Raw genomic sequence first — 21,050 nt, 5'->3', positions numbered from 1 at the left:
CGTTCAAAGCAAAATAGTATTCATTTGATCTGCACCGTACGAACAAAAATTGAATAGTTCAAACATCAAATGACACGCGTGTTTATTGAATAATCCTAGATTACTTTCCAGGACGTCAAATTCAGAAATCTGAAACAAAACTATAGAACCAAAGAGACAAAACTCAAGCACCAAACAGATATATTCCACTCATCGACCGGAACATCGAATTAATCCGATTTCTCCGGTGTTTACTCGTCTGACCGTGTTCTAATTTCCAGCGATTTAAAATATCAAACTTTTAGAGCAAGAGTTAGCGTAGAAACGAAACAGTTCGACGGTTAGAGCAGTCAGCCGACAAACGAAATATCATATCCATGTGTATAAATCTCGATTCACCGGTCCGATCAGCCGAATTGCTTGTTCTCGTTATAAAAATGAAATCACATCTACACATAGGCAAATAACTAATATCTTCAGTGTTTCCTAGGATTTAATTGTTAGTATATTCTGCCGCAATGCAAAATTCATTTTCGAATATATGAATAAGGCACTTGTGAAGTTTATGAACTGACAAAAATAACACTTTTCACTTTTGACCTGTTTGTAGATATTTTACTTCCTGCACTGTAAATCCATTTTTACCGATAAGACTATTTTCCTAGATTATTTCAAGAATATTATTATTCTTGAGTAATATCCATGGGTATACGTATGGTTAATATAATACTTTAATAACTAAAGATATTTAAAAATTTGGTGGTGTCAATATTTACATGATTCTCTGTATTACTGTTCCTGTACCACATTATTGAATTTGTTACTGTGCTCTTTACTTGGTATTACTGTCATCTTTTAATAAAGCTTTAAAAGACCCATATTTATGTAACGTTTCTTTCAAGCTATAAAATATACCAACATGGATCTAGGCGTAAAAACCTGGGACGCTATGTTTATACGTTCGCGAAATCCGTTCGTAGGCATTTTGTATATGACCGAATGTTTTGCAACAATTTTCTCGGCTCGAGCATAGATTTATACGAATCCGTGTCGTATTTGACAGGGTGAACGATATGTAACTCGGATAGAGAGGCAGTTTTATTTTTGTTTGCCACGTGTACATGCGAGTCGCTGTTCCATTTGATTCAGAAAACGACTTCCACCAGTAAATCAAGCCGCGAATCGATTGGAAGACTGCGAGTACCGGGTTCGAGGTAAAATTCGATTCGTTGCTTCTCCTCTGGTGAATCATGTTTGAAGCCCGTGTATCTGATAATGAAAATGGGGGATGCAATGTTTTACGACATTCACAATTTGCATTTTCATTTAACCAATTGCGTGCTATCGAATTAATTGGAAAGCTACGGGATCAACGAACAAACCTAGGAATTACGGGGATAGGAAAACATTGTATGATATTTAGTTGAACTGAAAGTGTGGAAACATTTTTGAGGAAAAGATGACAGAACTTAATATTTTTAAGTAATTCAAATTTCCTAATATGGCGATAGAAGTTTGAGTAAATTAATGATATTTTGAAGATGCTTATTTCGAAAGTGGTGCTCAGGTTGAAATTATTTTGGATAATTCCATGAGAAACTAGAAATTGTATATTTGCGGCGCAACCTTAACCTCTCAGGCACGGCTGAACGCTGCTTCTCTGTACAGCAGAATTCGACGCCAATTACGCGTAAATAGCACTACAATGTGTAACAATGTTCTCTACGCGAATACATTGGAATGTAGTTTTCGATAATTAAATTATAATTTTTCCCAAAGATATGTTATATGTACTTTAACTTTGATAATTTACTTTTTTAGAAAATTCATAAAATATGTAATTTCCAAATGTTTCTAATATCGTGTATTAGTGCAAAGAGGTACCCACGGTGCCTAAACTATTTGGTGCCTTTTATTTACATGTAATGTGCTTTTGTGGGCTTTGTTAATACTCTTATGAAACGTGGTGAAAGCAAAAAAGTGCGAATCAAAATATATGAAAACGATTATTCAATTGAAACGGTGAGCGGGTGAGCCAGTAGAGTGAGCCACTATGGCGCCATGTATACGATGACATTCGCAAGAGCCACTATAGTGGATCGTCGTACAGAGAGATGGTCGCCAAAGCCACTATAGTGGTGCCTAAGAGCAGATACGCCTATTTAACCCAACTATAATCCAAGCAATACATAAATTATAAAGCAACATATCAAAGCTGCTATTCAATTTGTCTCATTCTTACTGAAAATTTACGATCTCGAATATATCAATTGTTCATCCCAAAAATAAAACAGAATGAAATCCGGCCCCGGTTTCAAATATCGGCGATTGAAAGGAACATAAAACGGAATACAGCATCCTTCCGCTCTCCAGGGTAAAAATTCCAAAATTTTGAAAGAAAAACGTCGACGCTTTAAACTTCACAAATTTATTTCCCTCATAAACTTCGTTTTCAAGGAAGAAGAACTCGAGTGCGTGTACCTCGAATTTTTACGATTTCGCGAGAAGAGCAACCTTGTTTTCACAGGATTTCGTACGAGATCAGAACTCCTCGAATTTATTTCTTCGACAAAGTTAGTTTTCGAAGAAAAGATTCGAATTCGAACGATTTGGATGAGGAAGAGCATTATAGTCTGCAAGTTCCATTTTGTTGGGGAACTCCGTCAACGGGTGGTGTGAACGGGATGTGCATCAACGAAGAACATGTTGAGGTCATGGCAGAAGTGGGTACACGATTAGTCAGTTAACATTCTACGAAGCATTCAAGTTTCACTAGATTAGCTTTCAGCCGTAAACCACTCAGCCAAAATCTGAAGTAATAGAGCTTCAATAACTTACACTTTGATAAGCAACTCTGGTCAACATTACACAACCTTCTTGATTAAACTGTTACAAACATTAAGTACACTACGGAATTGCATTACGAGTTGAAGCGCCATTTCACACGTAGTTATAGCGCTTTGGAAATGTGTAAGCTATGTCTTGGAGTCATTTGAGACTCATTTAGGGCTCTTTTAGATTTGGGAGACAATTCTGAATTTGCGAATGAGGATCGGAGATTTAGTGGATTGGGATTTTGGAATCGGTGAAATATGAAGATTTAAGGTTTGAAATTTGGGATTTAGGGATTTAGGTATTAGGGGATTTGGGGTTTGGAGGTTTAGGGATTAGGGGATTGGGGATTTGGGGATTTGAGGATTTGGGGATTTGGGGATTTGGGGATTTGGGGATTTGGGGATTTGGGGATTTGAGGATATGGCAATTTTGGGTTGTTTTGGGGTTTTGAGGATTTGGAGATTTGTGGATTTGGCGATTTGTGGATTTGGCGATTTGTGGATTTAGAGATTTGTGGATTTGGAGATTTGTGGATTTGGAGATTTGTGGATTTGGAGATTTGTGGATTTGGAGATTTGTGGATTTGGAGATTTGTGGATTTGGGGATTTGGAGATTTGGGGATTTGGGATTTGAGATTTCACATGTATAATAATTAATGTTTCATTGACTGTTCAATTATTCTCCAACTTCGTTTTTAATTTCCAGCTAATACAATGTATCAATGAAAGTAATGCATTATATGCCAGTAAGTTTAGCGTCAAATATAAGGTTAAATTAATAGAATGAACCTCGATAACAGAAGATTTTTGCATTGCATTAGCAAGAGACTCGACACACGGTGATAACTGTGCCGATATTGATTCGTAGAAACGCATGCACCATTCTATCGCTCAAAACGTACACGCGTTGCCCGTGAGCGAGCATGTACGGGCATTATCTGAAAGGAGTAGCGCTCGAGAGGCTTACGAGCGAGATTTCACCAAGAGGAAAAATGTTTTTCCGTTCTGCGTCGGTAAGTCTTGTCGGCTTAACCCTGTCGCCTCTCTCATTCTCTCTTTGCATTAGCTCACACTCGTATATTCCCGCACAATGTGCATTCGAAGCTTGTTTGAGTTTTGCTCAGGTGAATTCACAAATGTATGCTCGCTACGAATACGGAACACGCGGATCGTCAACTCGAAACGTCGCGAATATTAACCCTTTTGTGTGCACAGAGCAAATATTTATGTGCGTTTAAGGAATTCGGTTTATTGATATTAGATTGATTAACTGGAGGATACAGGTTGTGATCAACGATTGAACATTGAGACACTGTGTAGTGAAATAAGTTTTCAACCCTTCGTGAGTTTAAATTTCGAAATAAACTTTAATTTGTGGTTAAAATAGAAAATCATTTAACGTATGAATTTATTTTAATTCTGTTAAATAATATTCGGTTATTGATTATAATTTAATAGTTGATTAATTGATTGTTTGGAACTATGAGCCAGTACTGTGGTCCTCAGCTCCTAATTTAATATTCGTCATTTATAGATTAAATAGTTCTTCTATAATTTTGTAAATACATTTATAATTTATAATAATAATTTAACAATGGCAGTAAATAATTTAGAATTTAGTAGTTATCTATTATTTATAGGTTAAATAGTTTATCTGTAATTTTGTAATAAGTGAAGTATTAAATTTATAATTTAATACTTATCTGTCATTTATTGATCAAATTGTTTATTTACAATTTTATGATGAGTGAATTATTACGTGTATAATTTAATAGCTTTCTACAGATGAAATAATTGATCTATGATTTTGTAATACGTTAACAATTAAATTTATAATGTAACAGTGACATAATTTACAAATTAAATAATTTATTCACAATTTTATGAGAAAACTATTAAATCTATAATTTAATGGTAATTTAAATTAATTTATGTTTTAATAGTGTAGTTATATCTTGCACTAACCTAGTCAAGAAAATTTCTTCTATAAAATTGAATTTCTGAAAGCATTTCCATTTTTCATTTGAAATATTATTTTATCCAGGACTGTTAGAATTAATTCTTGATTATTTTGAATATAAAACGGTTAATAGTTCTATGAAAATGGAAAAGTATATCTGTACGTGTATAATTGACGCCACTGTGGCGTCAGTGGTTAATTGAAGTTGAAATTTGCATGACGCCAGCGTGGCGTCAACAGCCATTGCCCGCTAAAATACGTGTGGCGCCACAGTAGTGTCAGTGATCGTCACCGTGTGAAGGATACGAATAATTAATTTTATAAATCACTGTCTTCTGCTGTAAGTATAATTCAAATACTATTTAAAATATCTCCACATATCCTTTTATATTAATTCTTCAATTAAATTTGCCCGTAACAAATGTGTCAATGAGAAAAGTGTAGTAAGTTTAAATATCTTATAAACAAAATTGATATAAGAAGAATGTCGTAAAAAGAATGATCTGTCGTATGTACGAATGTATTTTCCATTATTTATTTAGATTCTCAGTGAATTTATTACGAATCTCAAATTACATAAGGTGTAAATATGTTTATGCAAAATTATACAAAATATGCAAACTTATGCAAAATATGTATATATCACATCATAATTATTGTTTTTATTAGTTAATGGATAATTGCAGTACATTTTAGCTACATCTGATTTTATAAATATATGCGAATATGCAATCATTGTTAATTTGATAACGTCATATTTGTAGATTATTCACTAGTGCCTCCATTAACTAAAATATCCATTTAAACTGCACCTTTACATCTACTTTCATTAACTTTATGCGATGTATACGCATTTACATTTAAAAATTTACGATCCTTTTAGTGAAGAACTTAAATTTATTTACCAAATTAATAATTACGTGCATTGATTCGTACAATAACTGTGACATAAACAAAAGACTTAGTATGTAATTGTTAAAATGGAAACACGTATTATTTAAAATTGGTAATTTGCTTCCAATAATTACAATCAGTATTATTGCATACATAACATATATTTAATGTTCGATAATTATCCACAGGTACAAACTTGTGCGATTAAAACAGCGGTGATTTCAAACTGTTAAATTACTGCTAAAATTAGTAATGTTATATAATACAATAAAATTCATCAGACAATTGTGAAAGAATTTTTTTGGTTGAAAGAACACTGTGAAGATGTTTATTTAAAGTTGTCAAAGCACAAATGTACCAATTGTACGAACACAATGCGTCTGTCAGGACTTCTCCCGGAAGAATGAACTTTAAAGCGACTTCCGACCGGAAGAATCGTAAATCTCTACTTCAAATAATTCTTTAACTATTCATTATTCAAGAAAATTGTTTTAAACAATGTAGACAGTCCTTGAAAGTACCTAACGAATAGAAGTATTCTTTTTCACTTATTTATTTATAGTCGCATCAACCGTTCATGGGTTAATAGATATTTTATTTCTCATATATTTTGCATTTTTTGAAATATGACAATTTCAAATTTGTGTTAAAAAAACGATTTATATGTTAAATTAAAATATTATCTTGAAATTTAAATACTTAAATTAAATTAAAATTGTAAAGAGGTATTTTGAGCAATATTTATTTAAATATCATGTTGCTTTAATATTAATTGCTGAATAGTGGATGTTGAATCAACTGTGACTCTAAGCTACAAAATAAATGCAATAATAATTTTATTGTAAATATATACTTGTAAATATATATTGTGAATATATTATTATAAATATATACTTTTATTGTAAATATATATTGTGAATATATTCTACAGCAAAATATTGTTATAAATCGGAAATACAATATCTAAAAAAATAAGTTAAGGTTCAGAAGTGAAATAAGTCTAAAATTAAAATGAACATTGAAATTAAAGTTAATGCAAATAAAATTTGAATTGAAGTAAATAAAATTAGAATAAAAATTTAAAATTAAAAGTGGAAGTAAATTTAAGTTGTTGCAATCTTAATGACCCACCATTCCAATGTTAATGTAAAATAATCATATTGCATAATTCATTTTAAACTAAACAAATTCCCACAGATATAACATTCAATAAATTCACGTAAACGATGTAATTTCTTACAGAAAACAATATATATCAATGGTATTGTACCAAATTGTCCGACTGGAATAAGTAAATATTCCTTACTTGATCCACCGCCAATAAATCTCTTTTATATCCAAGCAAAAAATAAATGTAAGAAGAAACGGAATGCTTCCTGTTCTTCTCGCAAGAACAGTGAGAAATATTTCTCGCGATGGCCGCTTTGTCACCGTATAAAAATCGCCATAGCACGCGCAATGAATCCTTTTACGTGGATAAATAATTGAGAAACAGCTATCGGTCGGCATAAAACCTTAAAATGAAAAAATACGCGGTGTCTCGACCAGTTTTGCAGGAAGCTTTCTACGCTCTGGTCGGATATAACTCACGATCGCGGGCACCGTTAGGGGGTGGTGCACACCCTAGAAATCTGGTCCCTTCGAGGGGATATTTCAACGGAAGCATGGCGATAAATCGGATGACTTATTATCGGGTGTAATCTCCCAACTGTAGGAAGAAATGTGCGAGCTTCGACCTTCGAAAGCACATTCTTCACCGACAAAAATGGTATTGCCGTGTAATAACGTTTCTTTGTGTATCTACCCTTCTTTTTTTGTATCAATCTCTACAGTCTATACTACCCTCCAGAGATTTAGTATATTTACTGCGTCCTCACTCTGTATTTAATACTTAAGCATCAACCAATCAAAATAAGTACTTTCAGACTTCATACTTCATATTACATTTAAAAAATGGTCTATAGTTGATGATTCAGTTACTTATTTATTTGTCCACTTCATTTTTCAGTAAATTTGCATTTGGATTTAATGATAAGTGTTTGGTAAAATATTCAAGTAAATTTTGTCCACGGCAAATTTAGTACTTTTGCACAAATTTTTAAGATCTCTTACAAATTATGATTTGGTAAGGATGTTCTTACTTAAATAATAGACTCTCATTAAAATTTACGCGGTACTCGGAAAATATAATTAAAGTATAAATATTAAATTTAATGAAAATTGCAGGGTATAATATTTTAATCCTTGCATATTTCTCATACGATAATGAAATTTTGTACCCTGTAATGAATATTTATAATACACTGTATTATAATCATACATGTATGATTTCAAGATATTATATTCGTTTAGGTATCTCAAAATCGTGTTTTCGAGCAACATAACATTCTTTTTATTAACAAGTACATACAAACTTTCGTCCGACAGTGCATAGCGAAAGATTTATAGTCCCTAGAAGCCGTAGGTGCATTATGAGGTGAATAAAATATCCCGATGTTCTCCAGCTTTCGGATGGAATACTTAAAAATGGATTCCATAAATATATAACTACACGATAATTAAAAATGCAGGGATAGCATGATGCATGTTTCAGAATGATGAACAAAATTAGATAACGAAGAAGAGTTTAATCTGATGTAAATGTCCAGCACGGTAAATGTCTTCTATAAATTATGTTTGAACACTAAATTTGCATCGTGTATCTCATGTGTGGAGAAAGTGGGTTAAATATGGTTCTCTTTTATTTCATATTTTGTTACATATTGCCGAGTCCGTCACATATATTTAAGATGTAACGCTTAGTACTCGAAATATGTTTGTTTTATGATACGGAGTTGAAGTGAGTTGCACGAATGTTTACTACAAATTATGTAAAATGAAAGAAGTTCTTTTTTAAAAGTATGTTATATGAGCTACTTCTCGAAATAACCTAAGAGAAACGTAGCAGTACGTTTACAGGTTGGGAAATTGAAATATCAGGTACTCGTAGAAATAAACTTAAATGCTGGTTTACAATTGCTACAAATGTCTTTTGCAATATTTAAACACTGTCTAGATATAAAAAAAGTTCATTCAAAGCTCTCTTCGTTCTAACGCTTAGTTCTAAGGTAATTCAAGACTACTTTGTAGAATATACTTTAGAGTCTGACTACCCTGAGATATGCTAAACAGCGGTCTAAATACTAGATAATCCAGGAAATTAGATACCGTTTAAATAATTTGCTCAGAATTGTTAAGCAGTGGGTCACTATACGATGTTATTCATTATATAACTTATGATAAAACAACTCTACTGTTAGCTATAATGTAATGTTAATAATTTTATTTTAGGTTCAAATTATTCTTAAAATGAAATAAACATATCAGTAAAATCTGAGATCAGTGACTACAATCTTGAGATTAGTAAAATAAATAAAATCACACGTTGTGCAAGATTGTGAGTTAACAATAAATATTAACAACTATCTTTCTTCATCTTTTTCTGAATAACTTCACACAATTTCCTCTGAGAGTAAAAGCCTCAACATGAATCTTCATCAGCTTGTATTTAAGTGTAACCTGTATTTAAACCACTTTTTAAACACGAAATAATGACGAAGAATATCGGTGTTTGCATGAACCAAACACTTTTTCCACTCGATTAACCGTTTCCTTATTCCCAAGCTGGTGCTCGATATTCGGTATCCCATTACAATTGTCCTCAGTTTCCGTCGTGAATTTCCAGAGATCACGTTTTATAACGAGTGTTTTATCGACAATCATTCATCGTGTGGCCGCCATGATGAGTTCAATTTCGAGAAAACTGTGCGGTGATCACTCGACGACTCTTGTCGACAGTTGATTCTCGAAAGAGGACGGAAAATTGAGATTTTGAACAACTTCGACGACACTCAGATAATTTTGCTTCGTCTTCGAATTTTGCTATACTCTTCAAGATGATACAACTTTCTTCATTATATGTATTTGTACGAAACTCATTATATTGCCAAACTGTATAAAATCATGGAACTGTATAAAAATTTTATTACATGTAAGAATGGGAAATAATTCTTAAAACTAGCAATGTAGAAGGTCTTTAAGATTTTTATGTGATTAGGATTTTGATGTGACGGTTAATTATATGGAGAAGGGTGATTTTAATGTTTGACGATATATCAAGATGTATCTTAGTGGCTATATAACAGATGACAATGTAATACATGATGACAGAATATGTGAAAATATAGCATGTGGAGTAATGCGTGAAGATTTAACGTTTGATTGTATAACACGAGAAGATGCAACGTGATGAATACAACTTAAGGCGATATAATGCGTGATAATATATGTGATGATATAACGCATGGTAGTAAGATATATGGCGATACAACATATGATAACACGATATGTGATCGTACAATGCATGATAATACGATATGTGGTGAAGCAATGTATGATAGTACAATATGTGGCGATACAATGTACGATAATACGATATGTGGCGATAAAATGTACGATAATACGATATGTGGCGATACAATGTACGATAATACAATATATGGTAATACAACGTATGACAATACGATATATGGCGATACAACACATGATAATACGATATATGGCAATACAGTGGATGTTAATATAGGATGAGCAAAAATAATAAGTAGGTGACCAACGTGTAGAACCACAAGGTAATAAATTATATGAAAATACAACAAAGAAATTTAACGCTTGGCTATATAACGCGTGAAAATGCAACATGTAGAAATGCAACGCAGGAGGATGTAACACGTACAAAAACAGCGTGTGACAATAAAATGCAAGGAAATATATCGCGTGGATGTTTAACACCTGACTGTACAGCGCGTAGAAAAGCAACACGTAGAATTACAACGTGTGGAAATAAAATGTGTAGAAACTCATACAAATACGGTGCGTGGTGATACGTGTAAAAATATGGCAAAATAAAACGCGGCGATACAATGTGTGAAAATTGAACTTATGATATTATTTACATATCTAAAATAATATAATAAAAACGAGTAATCGCTACTGTCCTTACAAATTCATAAAAGCGGCAATATAACGAGAGTCTACCTACACCTAACCATGTCCCTATTTATGACATATTTTTATAACTCGTCAATCCACAGTTTTACTAAATTACAAAATGTAAGAAAGTGCAAAATTCAAAAAAATTTTAGAATGCAGGAATTGTTAAGATTTTGCGATATATCGCGAAACAAGTACATAATCGTTCGAATATCGTTCCCGGTTCATTTGGTGTCAAACCGTGCTGTTTAAAATTCTTCTTCAAAATGATCTTCCGCGATATCAGAAAAGTTTCGACACTGAAAGAGACAGAAATTGTACGACCTCGTTCACAGTTTCGTCGTAGTGGCTCGGTTACCACCTTGTAAAGTGGAAATCCAAAGTGAACCTTAATTAGAGGTGGTACGCCAAGCTTATCGAGACTCGCTTTCAAAGCTATTTCCTTCCATTTCCAACTCTGCCTTCTTCTTTGCCTCCTGTATTCATACGAATGTATCGTGTATATTTGATCATTCGTTGATCGAATGTAAATAAATTATTTTCTCCTGCATGTGAAGATAGACCTATATACACCATCGGTAGAAATTCTTGAATTATCCGAGAAGATCGATAAGTATTATTTCTGATGCATTTTTAAACAGCAGATATGTCTGCATGTCCGAAAATGTATTTTATAATATTAACCCCTTGCACTATTTTGACGAGCTCGTGACGAACTTCGTGATCAATTTTACTGGAATAAATTTGGTTCAATACTCGCTTCAGTTTGGAGTTCAAATCCAATTATGATTTGCATAGTCAACGATTTGATGATACAAAACTGGCATAACATTTTAACTTTCTTTGTCTGTTTTACTTTATAGTTGTGATTGACGCACCTGACAAATAAATCATAGTGCAAGGAGTTAATCTTTGTATATCAAGTGGTCATAATAATTTGTATTTTAGATGAGGCAATGTAGCTCTCTATAGTATTAAAGTCTTTTTTGGAATAGCTCTGAAAATTCAATAAAGAATTTCAGTGCATTATGCTATATTTATTTTTGGTTTAATGAGTGTTCTAACCCCGTTATGCTTTTCGTTTCAAGTATACTTTGATACATTTACAAAATAGCTTATATAAAACCATTTTTAGTACCAATCATAATTTGTGTCTGCTATAGAGTAAAAGATTAGGTGCTCTTTAAATGATGAAGACTACTTAGAACAAACTTTCAATCAATTTGGATTAACTGTAATCAACGATTAATTCGATCAACAATACAGCAAAATTTTTAACTGTATTTTCTTCTTAGCCTACATTTTTTATTATTTAGAAATTCAGAAACTTGGTAACTTAGAAATCCAGAAAATTTTGGAATTTGGCAATACAGAAATCTTGATAATTTGGGAATTTAGATATTTGGAAATTTAGCAACTTAAAGATTTTGGACTTTACAAATTTGTGAATTTTAATATTTGAACATATAATTATTTGAGGACTTAAAAATTCGACAATTCTACTATAATATGGAAACTTGTGAATATGAAAATGGTCAAATTTACATAAATATACTCGTAAAACCTCCATTACACCCGAGGTACCAATTTATGTCACACCACAGAAAAATTTGCATTAAGAACACATTTAAACGTCCCTTTACGAGCACTCTGCTAATCGAATTAATCGTCGATTAAAATTAATAAAAATCCTTTAAAGCAGCTCCTAAAGTGTCCTCAAGCAATCAGATAAATAGAAATGTCTTCCTTAAAATGTCCACGTTAACTAACCGATATTCGAGTGATTTAACGTGAAACGTGCTAACCTATCGTTTCCGAAAGCAGCTGGTGTTCAGCAAAATCTTTCGTTATGACGAGATTGCGTTCTGAAATTGAAAATTGTCGAGCATCGAACGAAAGTAGATCCGAATGGAAGCTGGACGACTTACCTTGAGGTAGGACGGTGAGCAAGAGGACTATTTGGAGACCAGCGCTGACCATACAAAGCTTTATTCGCATCTGTGGCAGACCTCTTGTCTGGTTCGCCATGGCGAATGAATTTTGCAGACTCTGCCAGCTCGACATCTCCTATCGGCAAAGGTTTTTGGTCGGTTTCACCTGCTCCTCCTTTCGTATTCTGCCTGTTCCTGGTTCCTGTCTCGATGCACTGCACACTATATTTACGTGTCACATTTAGCTGTCGATTCACCGTCACGAACGGTTGCCCGATAATTCTTCGCTCGTTCCACTGATTCTTAACATGATAATCACTGAGATGCACTCGTCCGATTTTTCACGCCATAACCGATCGTTTTACACCATCACTTTCTGTCGCACGATAACAGAGCTACCTCGGACTGGAACAACTTCCTTCGAGTCCAATGACAGACGGCGGAGTTCTAGGTCCTCTCGTAGACCATTCTACGGGTGAACTCCTGAAAATAATTGGTACATTATGTCAAACTGGTCTGCGAGAACTTATGCTATTGTACTACTTGCTAAGGCGACCACTTTGACTTGCGAGCTGCTTTTGATAGCAACTGATGGATGCTTTGCAGTGTTTGCTGGATTCGCTCGGTGAATTGCGTCTCATTATCTTTGAATCATTTTTGAAATGGTATTGTATCAGTTTTAAATAGGGATGTAATCGTTTTTGGGGAAGTGTATGATCATTCTTGAACACTTAGGTGATTATTTTTGGAAAGGTGTTTTATTTATTTTTAGATAGTGATCTGCTTTGGAAACGTATATAACATGATCATTTTTAGATATCTATGTGATTATTTTTGGGGAGATATTTTATTACTTTTAAATATGCAATCTGTTCTGGCAAGGTGTATAATGATTTTCAAGCATTTTATGTGATTATTTTTGGAAAAGTATTTTGTCAAATTTAGATAGGTATGTGATCTGTTTTAGAAATGTATGTAATCATTATTAGACATTCATGTGCTCATTTCTTAAAAGCTATTTTACCAGTTTTAAATAGATATGCGATCTGTTCTGACAAAGTGTATGATCATATTCAGATACTTATGTGATAATTTTTGGGAAGGTATTTTATCAGCATAGGTGTATTCAGTTTGGGAAGATATATGATCACTTCTAGAACCACATGTGACATTTAGAAAGATATGTGGTTATTTTTTAAAAACGTTGAGCAAGGGATTAGAGCTATTTTTTTGAAATCTGTTGTTGTTTTTATTACAAAATTTCTATGTCAATTTTAGGTGGAACATTATTACCAGAATATTTAGATCAGAAAATTTTGATGTAAGGTTATCTTTAAGAACGACAGCTAAAGTTTTCATTCAGTAATTTCAACAAATGTGTCAGGATTAAAGTTATTTCTTGGAAATTTGTTTTTGTCCTCATTATGCAATTTCTACATAATTTGTAAGATATAATTAGTTACTAGGATATGGTAAAAAGATTTGATACGTCACTGTTTTCTGTGAAGGTTGATTAAAATTTCTGTTTAACAATGTATCTGTATTAAGATTGTAACTGTCCATTTAGAAATTTATGTTTTATTATACAATTTCCAAAGACTGTTAACAGAATACTGTGAACAAAAAATTTGTACACATAATCGGTTATAGAAGAATTGTCTACAGTGTTTGAAAGACAATTTGTCATTTTTATTAATATGAATAAATGCGTTAGAATTAAAGTTGTCTATTCTGAAATCGGATTTTTGTTGTCACGATTTGTAATTTTTTATATAAAAATCTACATCAAAGACATTGAATTTTAAATTTCATGAAAATTAAAAAGATTAAATAATCATAATTATAAATCAATTTAACAATAAAGATTCCAATTTCTTAATTTTGAAATATAATTTCTGAAACTATCATATAATCACTGTACAAATAAAATGAAAAAATTTTCGTCCAAAAATTGAGTAATCATAATAAATTTAGTTTCGAATACAATACAAATTATCTCTACTACTTTGTGATTTCTATTCTCATGCCGTGTCCATACGATTGTTGAATTTGTAAAATTAAAAAAGAAGATATACTTTAGGTAACAATTTTTATACTGTAATTAAAATTGCTAATTTTTTAACATGAATGATATCCGATTTGCAATTTCTACAATTAAAATTACTGTGATTTACATAACAACCGAGTTGTATAATTCCAGTGCAACAAAATTGGAAGAAATTTTCTGAAGACGTGTATTACTCAAATAAACCTGATTAGTTACAGACCCACAGATTACACAGTACGCGCTACCGATTGACCTGATTGTTATATCGCAACCCTTGATGAATTTATGCGGAAACGCACGTTGTTTAGAGAAACCTTGTTACAGTTTAATCGTTATATACCGGATATTAGAAGAGAACTAATGACTTAAAGGGAATATAATCTTCCCTCAAATTGCAACTACAAAAATTTAACTATTGCAAATTAACAATTGTGATCGCAACAAGTTTAACTACCACCATTCTAATCATTCCAAACATTTTTACAGTTGGAAAACATTAAATTGCATTTAACTTCTTTACATTTCTACAAAAATAATTTTCCCAAAATTTAGCTGTTAAACATTAACAGTTTAAAAAATCGTGTTAGAACAATTTCGAATATTTCTAATAATCCATATTATGCATTCTCATCGTATTCTATTTCAATGTTTATCTATTGTATCTCTATGTTTGTTAAATGTACTACCTCATATTGCTATTACAATATGGATGCTCGAAACAGTTTCTATAATGTTAAATTTGTAGTACAATCGCCGATGACCCACATGACAAACAACACCTTAACACCTCGACCACTACAGTAGAAACAGCTGTGCCCAGTCGGGGACGCGATAACTCAAATTAATAATCGAACTTTGAACCCAAACTCAAAGTTCCTAGTTTCGATAAATTAACGCAATTATAGGAAAATTTATTTTTCCCTGTATTTCGCGTCGTTCACCAGAATCAAATACGTAGCAGCGGTGAGGCCAGCAATCATCGCGTTAACATCTATTTAACACGTGCTCCCTTGACCCTAACGCCTAGCTTTAATTTGCATTGTTCGAAATGATCAGCCCAGCTTTAAGACGACCCAGAAAAAGCTTCCATAATTCCATCTGTCCAGGAAACCTAACCTATCTCACCGAATCCCGACGACGATTTCTAACGTACCTACAATCGTTCCCAGCATCATCCGCCTGCCACCATTTATCAATAGCACGCCAACGTTCTATCCTGGCGTTGTTTCGAAAAGGCTCGTACAACAATGGAGCAAAAGTTTTCACGAGCTTTTTTTCATGCACACTCGATTCACAGGCGTTAGAGATACGTATTCTTCAGGGGCATTCACTGTCAGAGCACATATCCCACATCTGGTATCTCGTTGTTAGAAATTTGTCATTCGAGGAAGCTTCGAGGTATGAACGAGTGAACCGCAGGATCAGACTGGACCCGGCCACGGTGTTGCTTCAACGAGCAACGCTCCTGTTTAGATTATCATACACGCGATTGTATCCGAAGAAGGCTGCTATGCTATCGCGATTGTTGGACGCAGCACGAGCCTGCGTTCGTAGCCTGTTCGGCCTCGTGCATCGTCTTCTTCGTCCCACTACTGTCCACCGCACCCTCCATCCTTTCGTGTATTAGCACCACCACCTTCCACCTCCTTCCTCCTACTTCACCGGAGCGCAACACGGTGCTTGCCCGTATCCAGGCAACTTGGCCAAGCGTGCTGCTCCCACTTTCCGTGTCCGTCTTCTACATCAGATCCTCCAGGAACGCTTCGTTTTCCCTTTCTCATAAGTAACACGGTCAGTTGCTGGACACCCGTGCGAGAGCATCCTCGTAACCGTTCCGGATGGACCACATCCTTTACTGAACACAGTTAATCTCGTTGGCCCGGACGTTCGGACATGGTTCAGCGGAGTTCAACGACGTTCCGACAACGTTGTCCGCGTTTTCCCGCACAAGACACGAGTATCCGACATATCGCACCCACCGGCCGCTACCTGGCAGAGTCAGGCCGGTGTCCAGACCGGATGAGGCTGCGATCCTTCGAGGATGATACACTGTCACACGCGGGTCTGCAAGCAGACGTAGGCGACTCGCGGTAGACTGAGACAGCGGTCGAGAAAAAGGCGAAGCGGACAGAAGCGAGGCGTGTGCGCGGATAGAGCCAAAGGGGCAACAGCTAGGTAGAGAGAGTGAGGGAGAACGAGAGAGAAGGATGCGTGGCAGTGATTGTGGGAGAAAGAGAGACGGGACGAGAAGTGGGCGAGTGAAAAAGCGAGTAACAGAGAGAGAGAGAGAGAGAGAGAGAAAGAGAGAGAAGGGGGTGGGAGGGAGAAAACCGCCTCGTTCTGTGATCGGGTATCCAAACGGAACTGAAAGTACCCTGAAATAGGAGGCGGTCGGGGTCGTGTAAGAGCTGCCGGTCGAGCTCTCGCGACTCGCAGCTACCGGCCGCGATATAGACGCGAGTAAGGCTTTCCACGACGGGTACAACCTTCCCTCTACCATTCTTTATCCCCTCCTTAACCACCCCTACCGTTCGCGTTCAGTCCCACCATGATTTCGCGGGAAGCTGCGGACTGGACCACCACGCAACTAGCGTCCTCCCCACCATCGCTCCGGCTACCAGCCGGGTGGCTCTGGTGAGACAGAGAAGGATCAGGAGAGTGGGTGGCCTGGGGTAGAAGGCTCGAGGACACCATCCCCGAAGCCCACCCCACAGATCAATATTCTGCCCACCACTGTGTACCGGAGAAACGTGTTCCTGTCTTTCTCGCGCGGACGGATGCTGCGCTCCGTTCGACTACCTCGCGAACCCCCATAGCTCAACACCGTTAGAGCTCAAGCTACACGTACGACTACAAGGTTGTACCGACAGTTGTGTCGTTTATGCCAGCCTGTACATAACGCATGAAGACAGCGGGACTACAACTGGTCGTTTGATCCACGGACACCTGCGACTACTTTGGATTTTTATCTCGTGGGATGAGCAGGGCTCGAGTGTTAGCAGCTTCGAATCTGATTAGGCACCTTGTGAAACGTAAATGGTACTTTCGAGTATGGGCGAACCTTCGGCAAATGGATTAGAAACTTTTATGGATACTGTAAGTAACATTGAATTGGATTCGTGAGCTCACGTTCATTCCGTTCGTAGTTTTTGCTTATCGCTGGATAGGTGATCATACGGTATTGCCCTGTTAGCTGATAGTGGGATTCGGAGCGAGGCTGGTTAATTGTCCAGAGAGGTAGGAGGTTTAGTACATTTGCCATCGAACGCTAGAGAAAATGGATAACAGGTCCACGTATGTTTTGTGTATAAAACGAACTTGGATCGTGGGTTTACTTTTTCACCCGTTGACCAATCTAAACAAATTTCGAAGAAAACTTAGGTGCATCGTAAGGAAAGTCTACAACAATCCCAGAAGAATGTTTAAAAGTACTAAGAGGAACTCAGGGGGATTCTAAAGAAGTACCTAAGAAGAATCCACAGAAAAATCTAAGGATGACCTATGAGTAATCTAGGGAGATCCAATTACTTCAGGAAGATTTTGAGGTACATCTAGGAAGAAGTTACAGAGTCTCAAGGAGATGCTATTCCTTAGAGTAGGAGAAAAAACATTAAGCCTAGGTAGAATCTTAGGTAGAATTTAGGGTAATTCCAAGGAAATTTTAGGTAGCATTTAAATACATCTTTGCGAAAATTGATTCGGACTGAAAGATTTTGTAAAGATCCTAGAAACTTAAGGTATTCTGCGGAAGGTCTAAGAAAATCCTAGATAATTCCTAGAGTAATCCCAAAAAGAACCTGAAGGGGTGAGAAGGAGTTTCTGAGGGGAACCTAGGAAACTAGTGGCGAGGCAGATCCTAGAGAAATTCTGGACAATCATGATGACATTTTAGGCAGATCCTAATAAGATTCTAGGGAGGTTCTAAAGAAATTCTAAAATTTTTTAGGAATCCTGGAATAGAATGGACAGAGATCTTAGGATAATTCTGTTGGATAATTCTTCAGTATCTGGGAGACACTGAGCAGATTCTAGATGGATCATAAGAACATTCTAAATAAATCTTAGCGAAATACCAGAACTACTTTGAGAAGATTCTAAGGTGATCCTACGAAGGTCCAGCAGAAATCTTAGGATAATTCCAGAAAAATCCTAAAGAGATAGAAGGCAATCCTAGAGAAACCGTATAGGAATCCTAGTGCAAATTTGTTAGACTCTACAAACCAGATCCCCTCACCATTTACCCTTAATTTTTAAAGAACGTAGACTTTCAGCACATTTAAAGGACAAGGTCGAATGGGGGCAATGACCAGATACTTCGCAGTTAGTGTCAATTGTATCGAGCTGTAACAGTAACACCATAATGACGAATGTGGATAATGCATCAACATGGTCTAACTCTACCATGAAGGATTATCACAAGGGTCGAGATAGCAGGATAGACGCAGAATTGTCCACATTGTACCCGCTAACGCGAATGGTGTAAGTGGAACGTACTAGGGTGACACGGTTGATGAACCGGTCGATCGATTTAGCACCTGTATGCATTGGGCATTAACGATGATAGCGTTAAGGAATCAGCTAATCGTTAAATCCACTGGGAGATTAAAGAAGCCACTATTCAGCACAAGATGAACTGACATTTAGGATAGAATTGATTTGTATCATTATTTTGAATGTCGTAACAGAAAATTATCTGGTTACATCTATAGGCTGAAATACTTGTTGCTCGCGCCAAACTCTCCTACAAATCGGATTTACGTGATAGAGAAAAGTGTGTGTGTGATACAGGGAGAAAATTGTTGAAGGTGTGGTTAATTCGTTGAGTGTAGAAACATTGATTAATATAGTTTTTGTTGTAAGGATTATTGTATTGATTTTACAGGAATCTACTATTATCGACGGGCGCAGCGCTGGATGGTTTGGCAGATCCTCCTAGGGCGCTGTTATCAGAACAGTAGAATGAGTTTTAAATTGTCAGACTAACTTTCGCTTTAGCTATTTGACACTTTTTGAATTATTGTATTTTGAAAGATATTCTAAGGAAGCAACAATTTTTTAGATCTTGTAAAATCGATTAAATATAAAAGGGTAAGAAATTTTGAGATGCACAAGTGATACGATCTAAGCAATTGGGTCAGAGTACAAAAGTATTATTCTCAGCACGAAAATATTCTTTACGATATTATGACCTTTATTCTGCTCGAGTTACAATTATCCTAGGTTTAGAACGTGTACTTAGTAATATTTAGATATATTAAAGGGGGTATTTAATACATTACTAGAAAATAAATAAATCAATTTTTTAACGAATGCTAATCTATACGTCAAAAATATTTTAAGATCATTACTACGCTCTTAAAAGTATACATAAGTTTGTTTCTTGAATATAAAGGTATTCTAAATGTAGTACAAGTATTGTAAATATACAGGGTGTCTCGTAACTAGTGTTACTCCCTGAAAGGGGTGATAGAGGATGTCATTTTGAACAAGATTTTCCTTTACAAAAATGGGGTGTGACGCTTCGTTCTTGAATTATTAAGCAAAAACATGGACCAATAACAGCGCGAGGATTTCGCGGGCTCAGACGCGAGAGCGACAGCTTCCAAAATGGCGGTCGATCATGATCGTGAGCAAGCGTACCGATACCGCATCGGTATAATAGGAAGCTGTTAGATGAAAATTACATCGAATAACGAATGAAAAAATCTGAATTATTGTTGAATTATTATCCATTAATGGATAAGAAATAAAGAAATTAGTCCTTACTCACGTAATTAAAATAAATCGAAATTATTCAATACATTTATTTGTTATCGTAAAGAAATAATAGATACAATATGAAACATTATTCTCGTTAGATATTGTGATGATGAATAAGAACAATGTCTCATTTCTGACAAATTAAATACCTTTTCCATTCAACAAATAAAAATTGAAATTGAATAATTAACAAATAAAAATGTAACTTACCCATTGAACCGCAAACAGCTACATGGATGAAAATGCATTTCTGTCACCAGGTCGATCCACCGATCCTTGCAGTTAGAATAAATATATCACACAAAAACTCCCAATGTACTTCACTATCACCTGTCACTGTCATCTTTCATTATTAGTTTTCATTGTCACTTTTCCCTGTCACTGTTCACTAATTAGTCACTGTAAGTCCGACATGTAAATAAGACTGTCTTGAAAGCAAGAAAAGAGAATTTTCGTTTAAAAACGCACGATACATTTTATCTCGACACGTTTCTTTCGACAATACACGATGACTGTTGATCGACGCTGCAGTCGTTCCCGCGCTCCTTGAAAATTGAGTCATCAGCGCCACCTGGCGATGAAAATTGCAACTAAGGAAATAAAAAATCCCGCT

General features: G+C 35.2%; 1 protein-coding gene across 4 annotated transcripts in view; it reads right to left on the bottom strand.

Annotated features, from left to right (window-relative positions):
• nAChRalpha6 (nicotinic acetylcholine receptor alpha6) overlaps nucleotides 1-17,261 on the bottom strand; it is a 389,695-nt gene extending 372,434 nt beyond the window's left edge. For 2 of the 4 annotated variants that reach the window (XM_076530281.1, XM_076530282.1), the window contains exons 1-2: nucleotides 15,831-17,259; nucleotides 12,628-13,113 (exon numbers count right to left, since the gene is read on the bottom strand). In XM_076530281.1, coding sequence (XP_076386396.1) covers nucleotides 12,628-12,763 — 136 coding nt within the window. In that variant the 5' untranslated portion in view covers nucleotides 12,764-13,113; nucleotides 15,831-17,259. Of the gene's footprint in view, nucleotides 1-12,627; nucleotides 13,114-15,830 lie in introns of all 4 variants that reach the window. The other 2 variants (XM_076530284.1, XM_076530283.1) reach the window with 2 other exon arrangements.
• Between the last annotated feature and the right edge of the window lie 3,789 nt (nucleotides 17,262-21,050).

Source organism: Megachile rotundata, chromosome 4, assembly GCF_050947335.1.
Source record: "Megachile rotundata isolate GNS110a chromosome 4, iyMegRotu1, whole genome shotgun sequence".
In the NCBI taxonomy this organism is placed as follows: domain Eukaryota; kingdom Metazoa; phylum Arthropoda; class Insecta; order Hymenoptera; family Megachilidae; genus Megachile; species Megachile rotundata.
The sequence above is the reverse complement of the archived record's forward strand: the minus strand, read 5'-3'. Positions and strand labels throughout refer to the sequence as shown.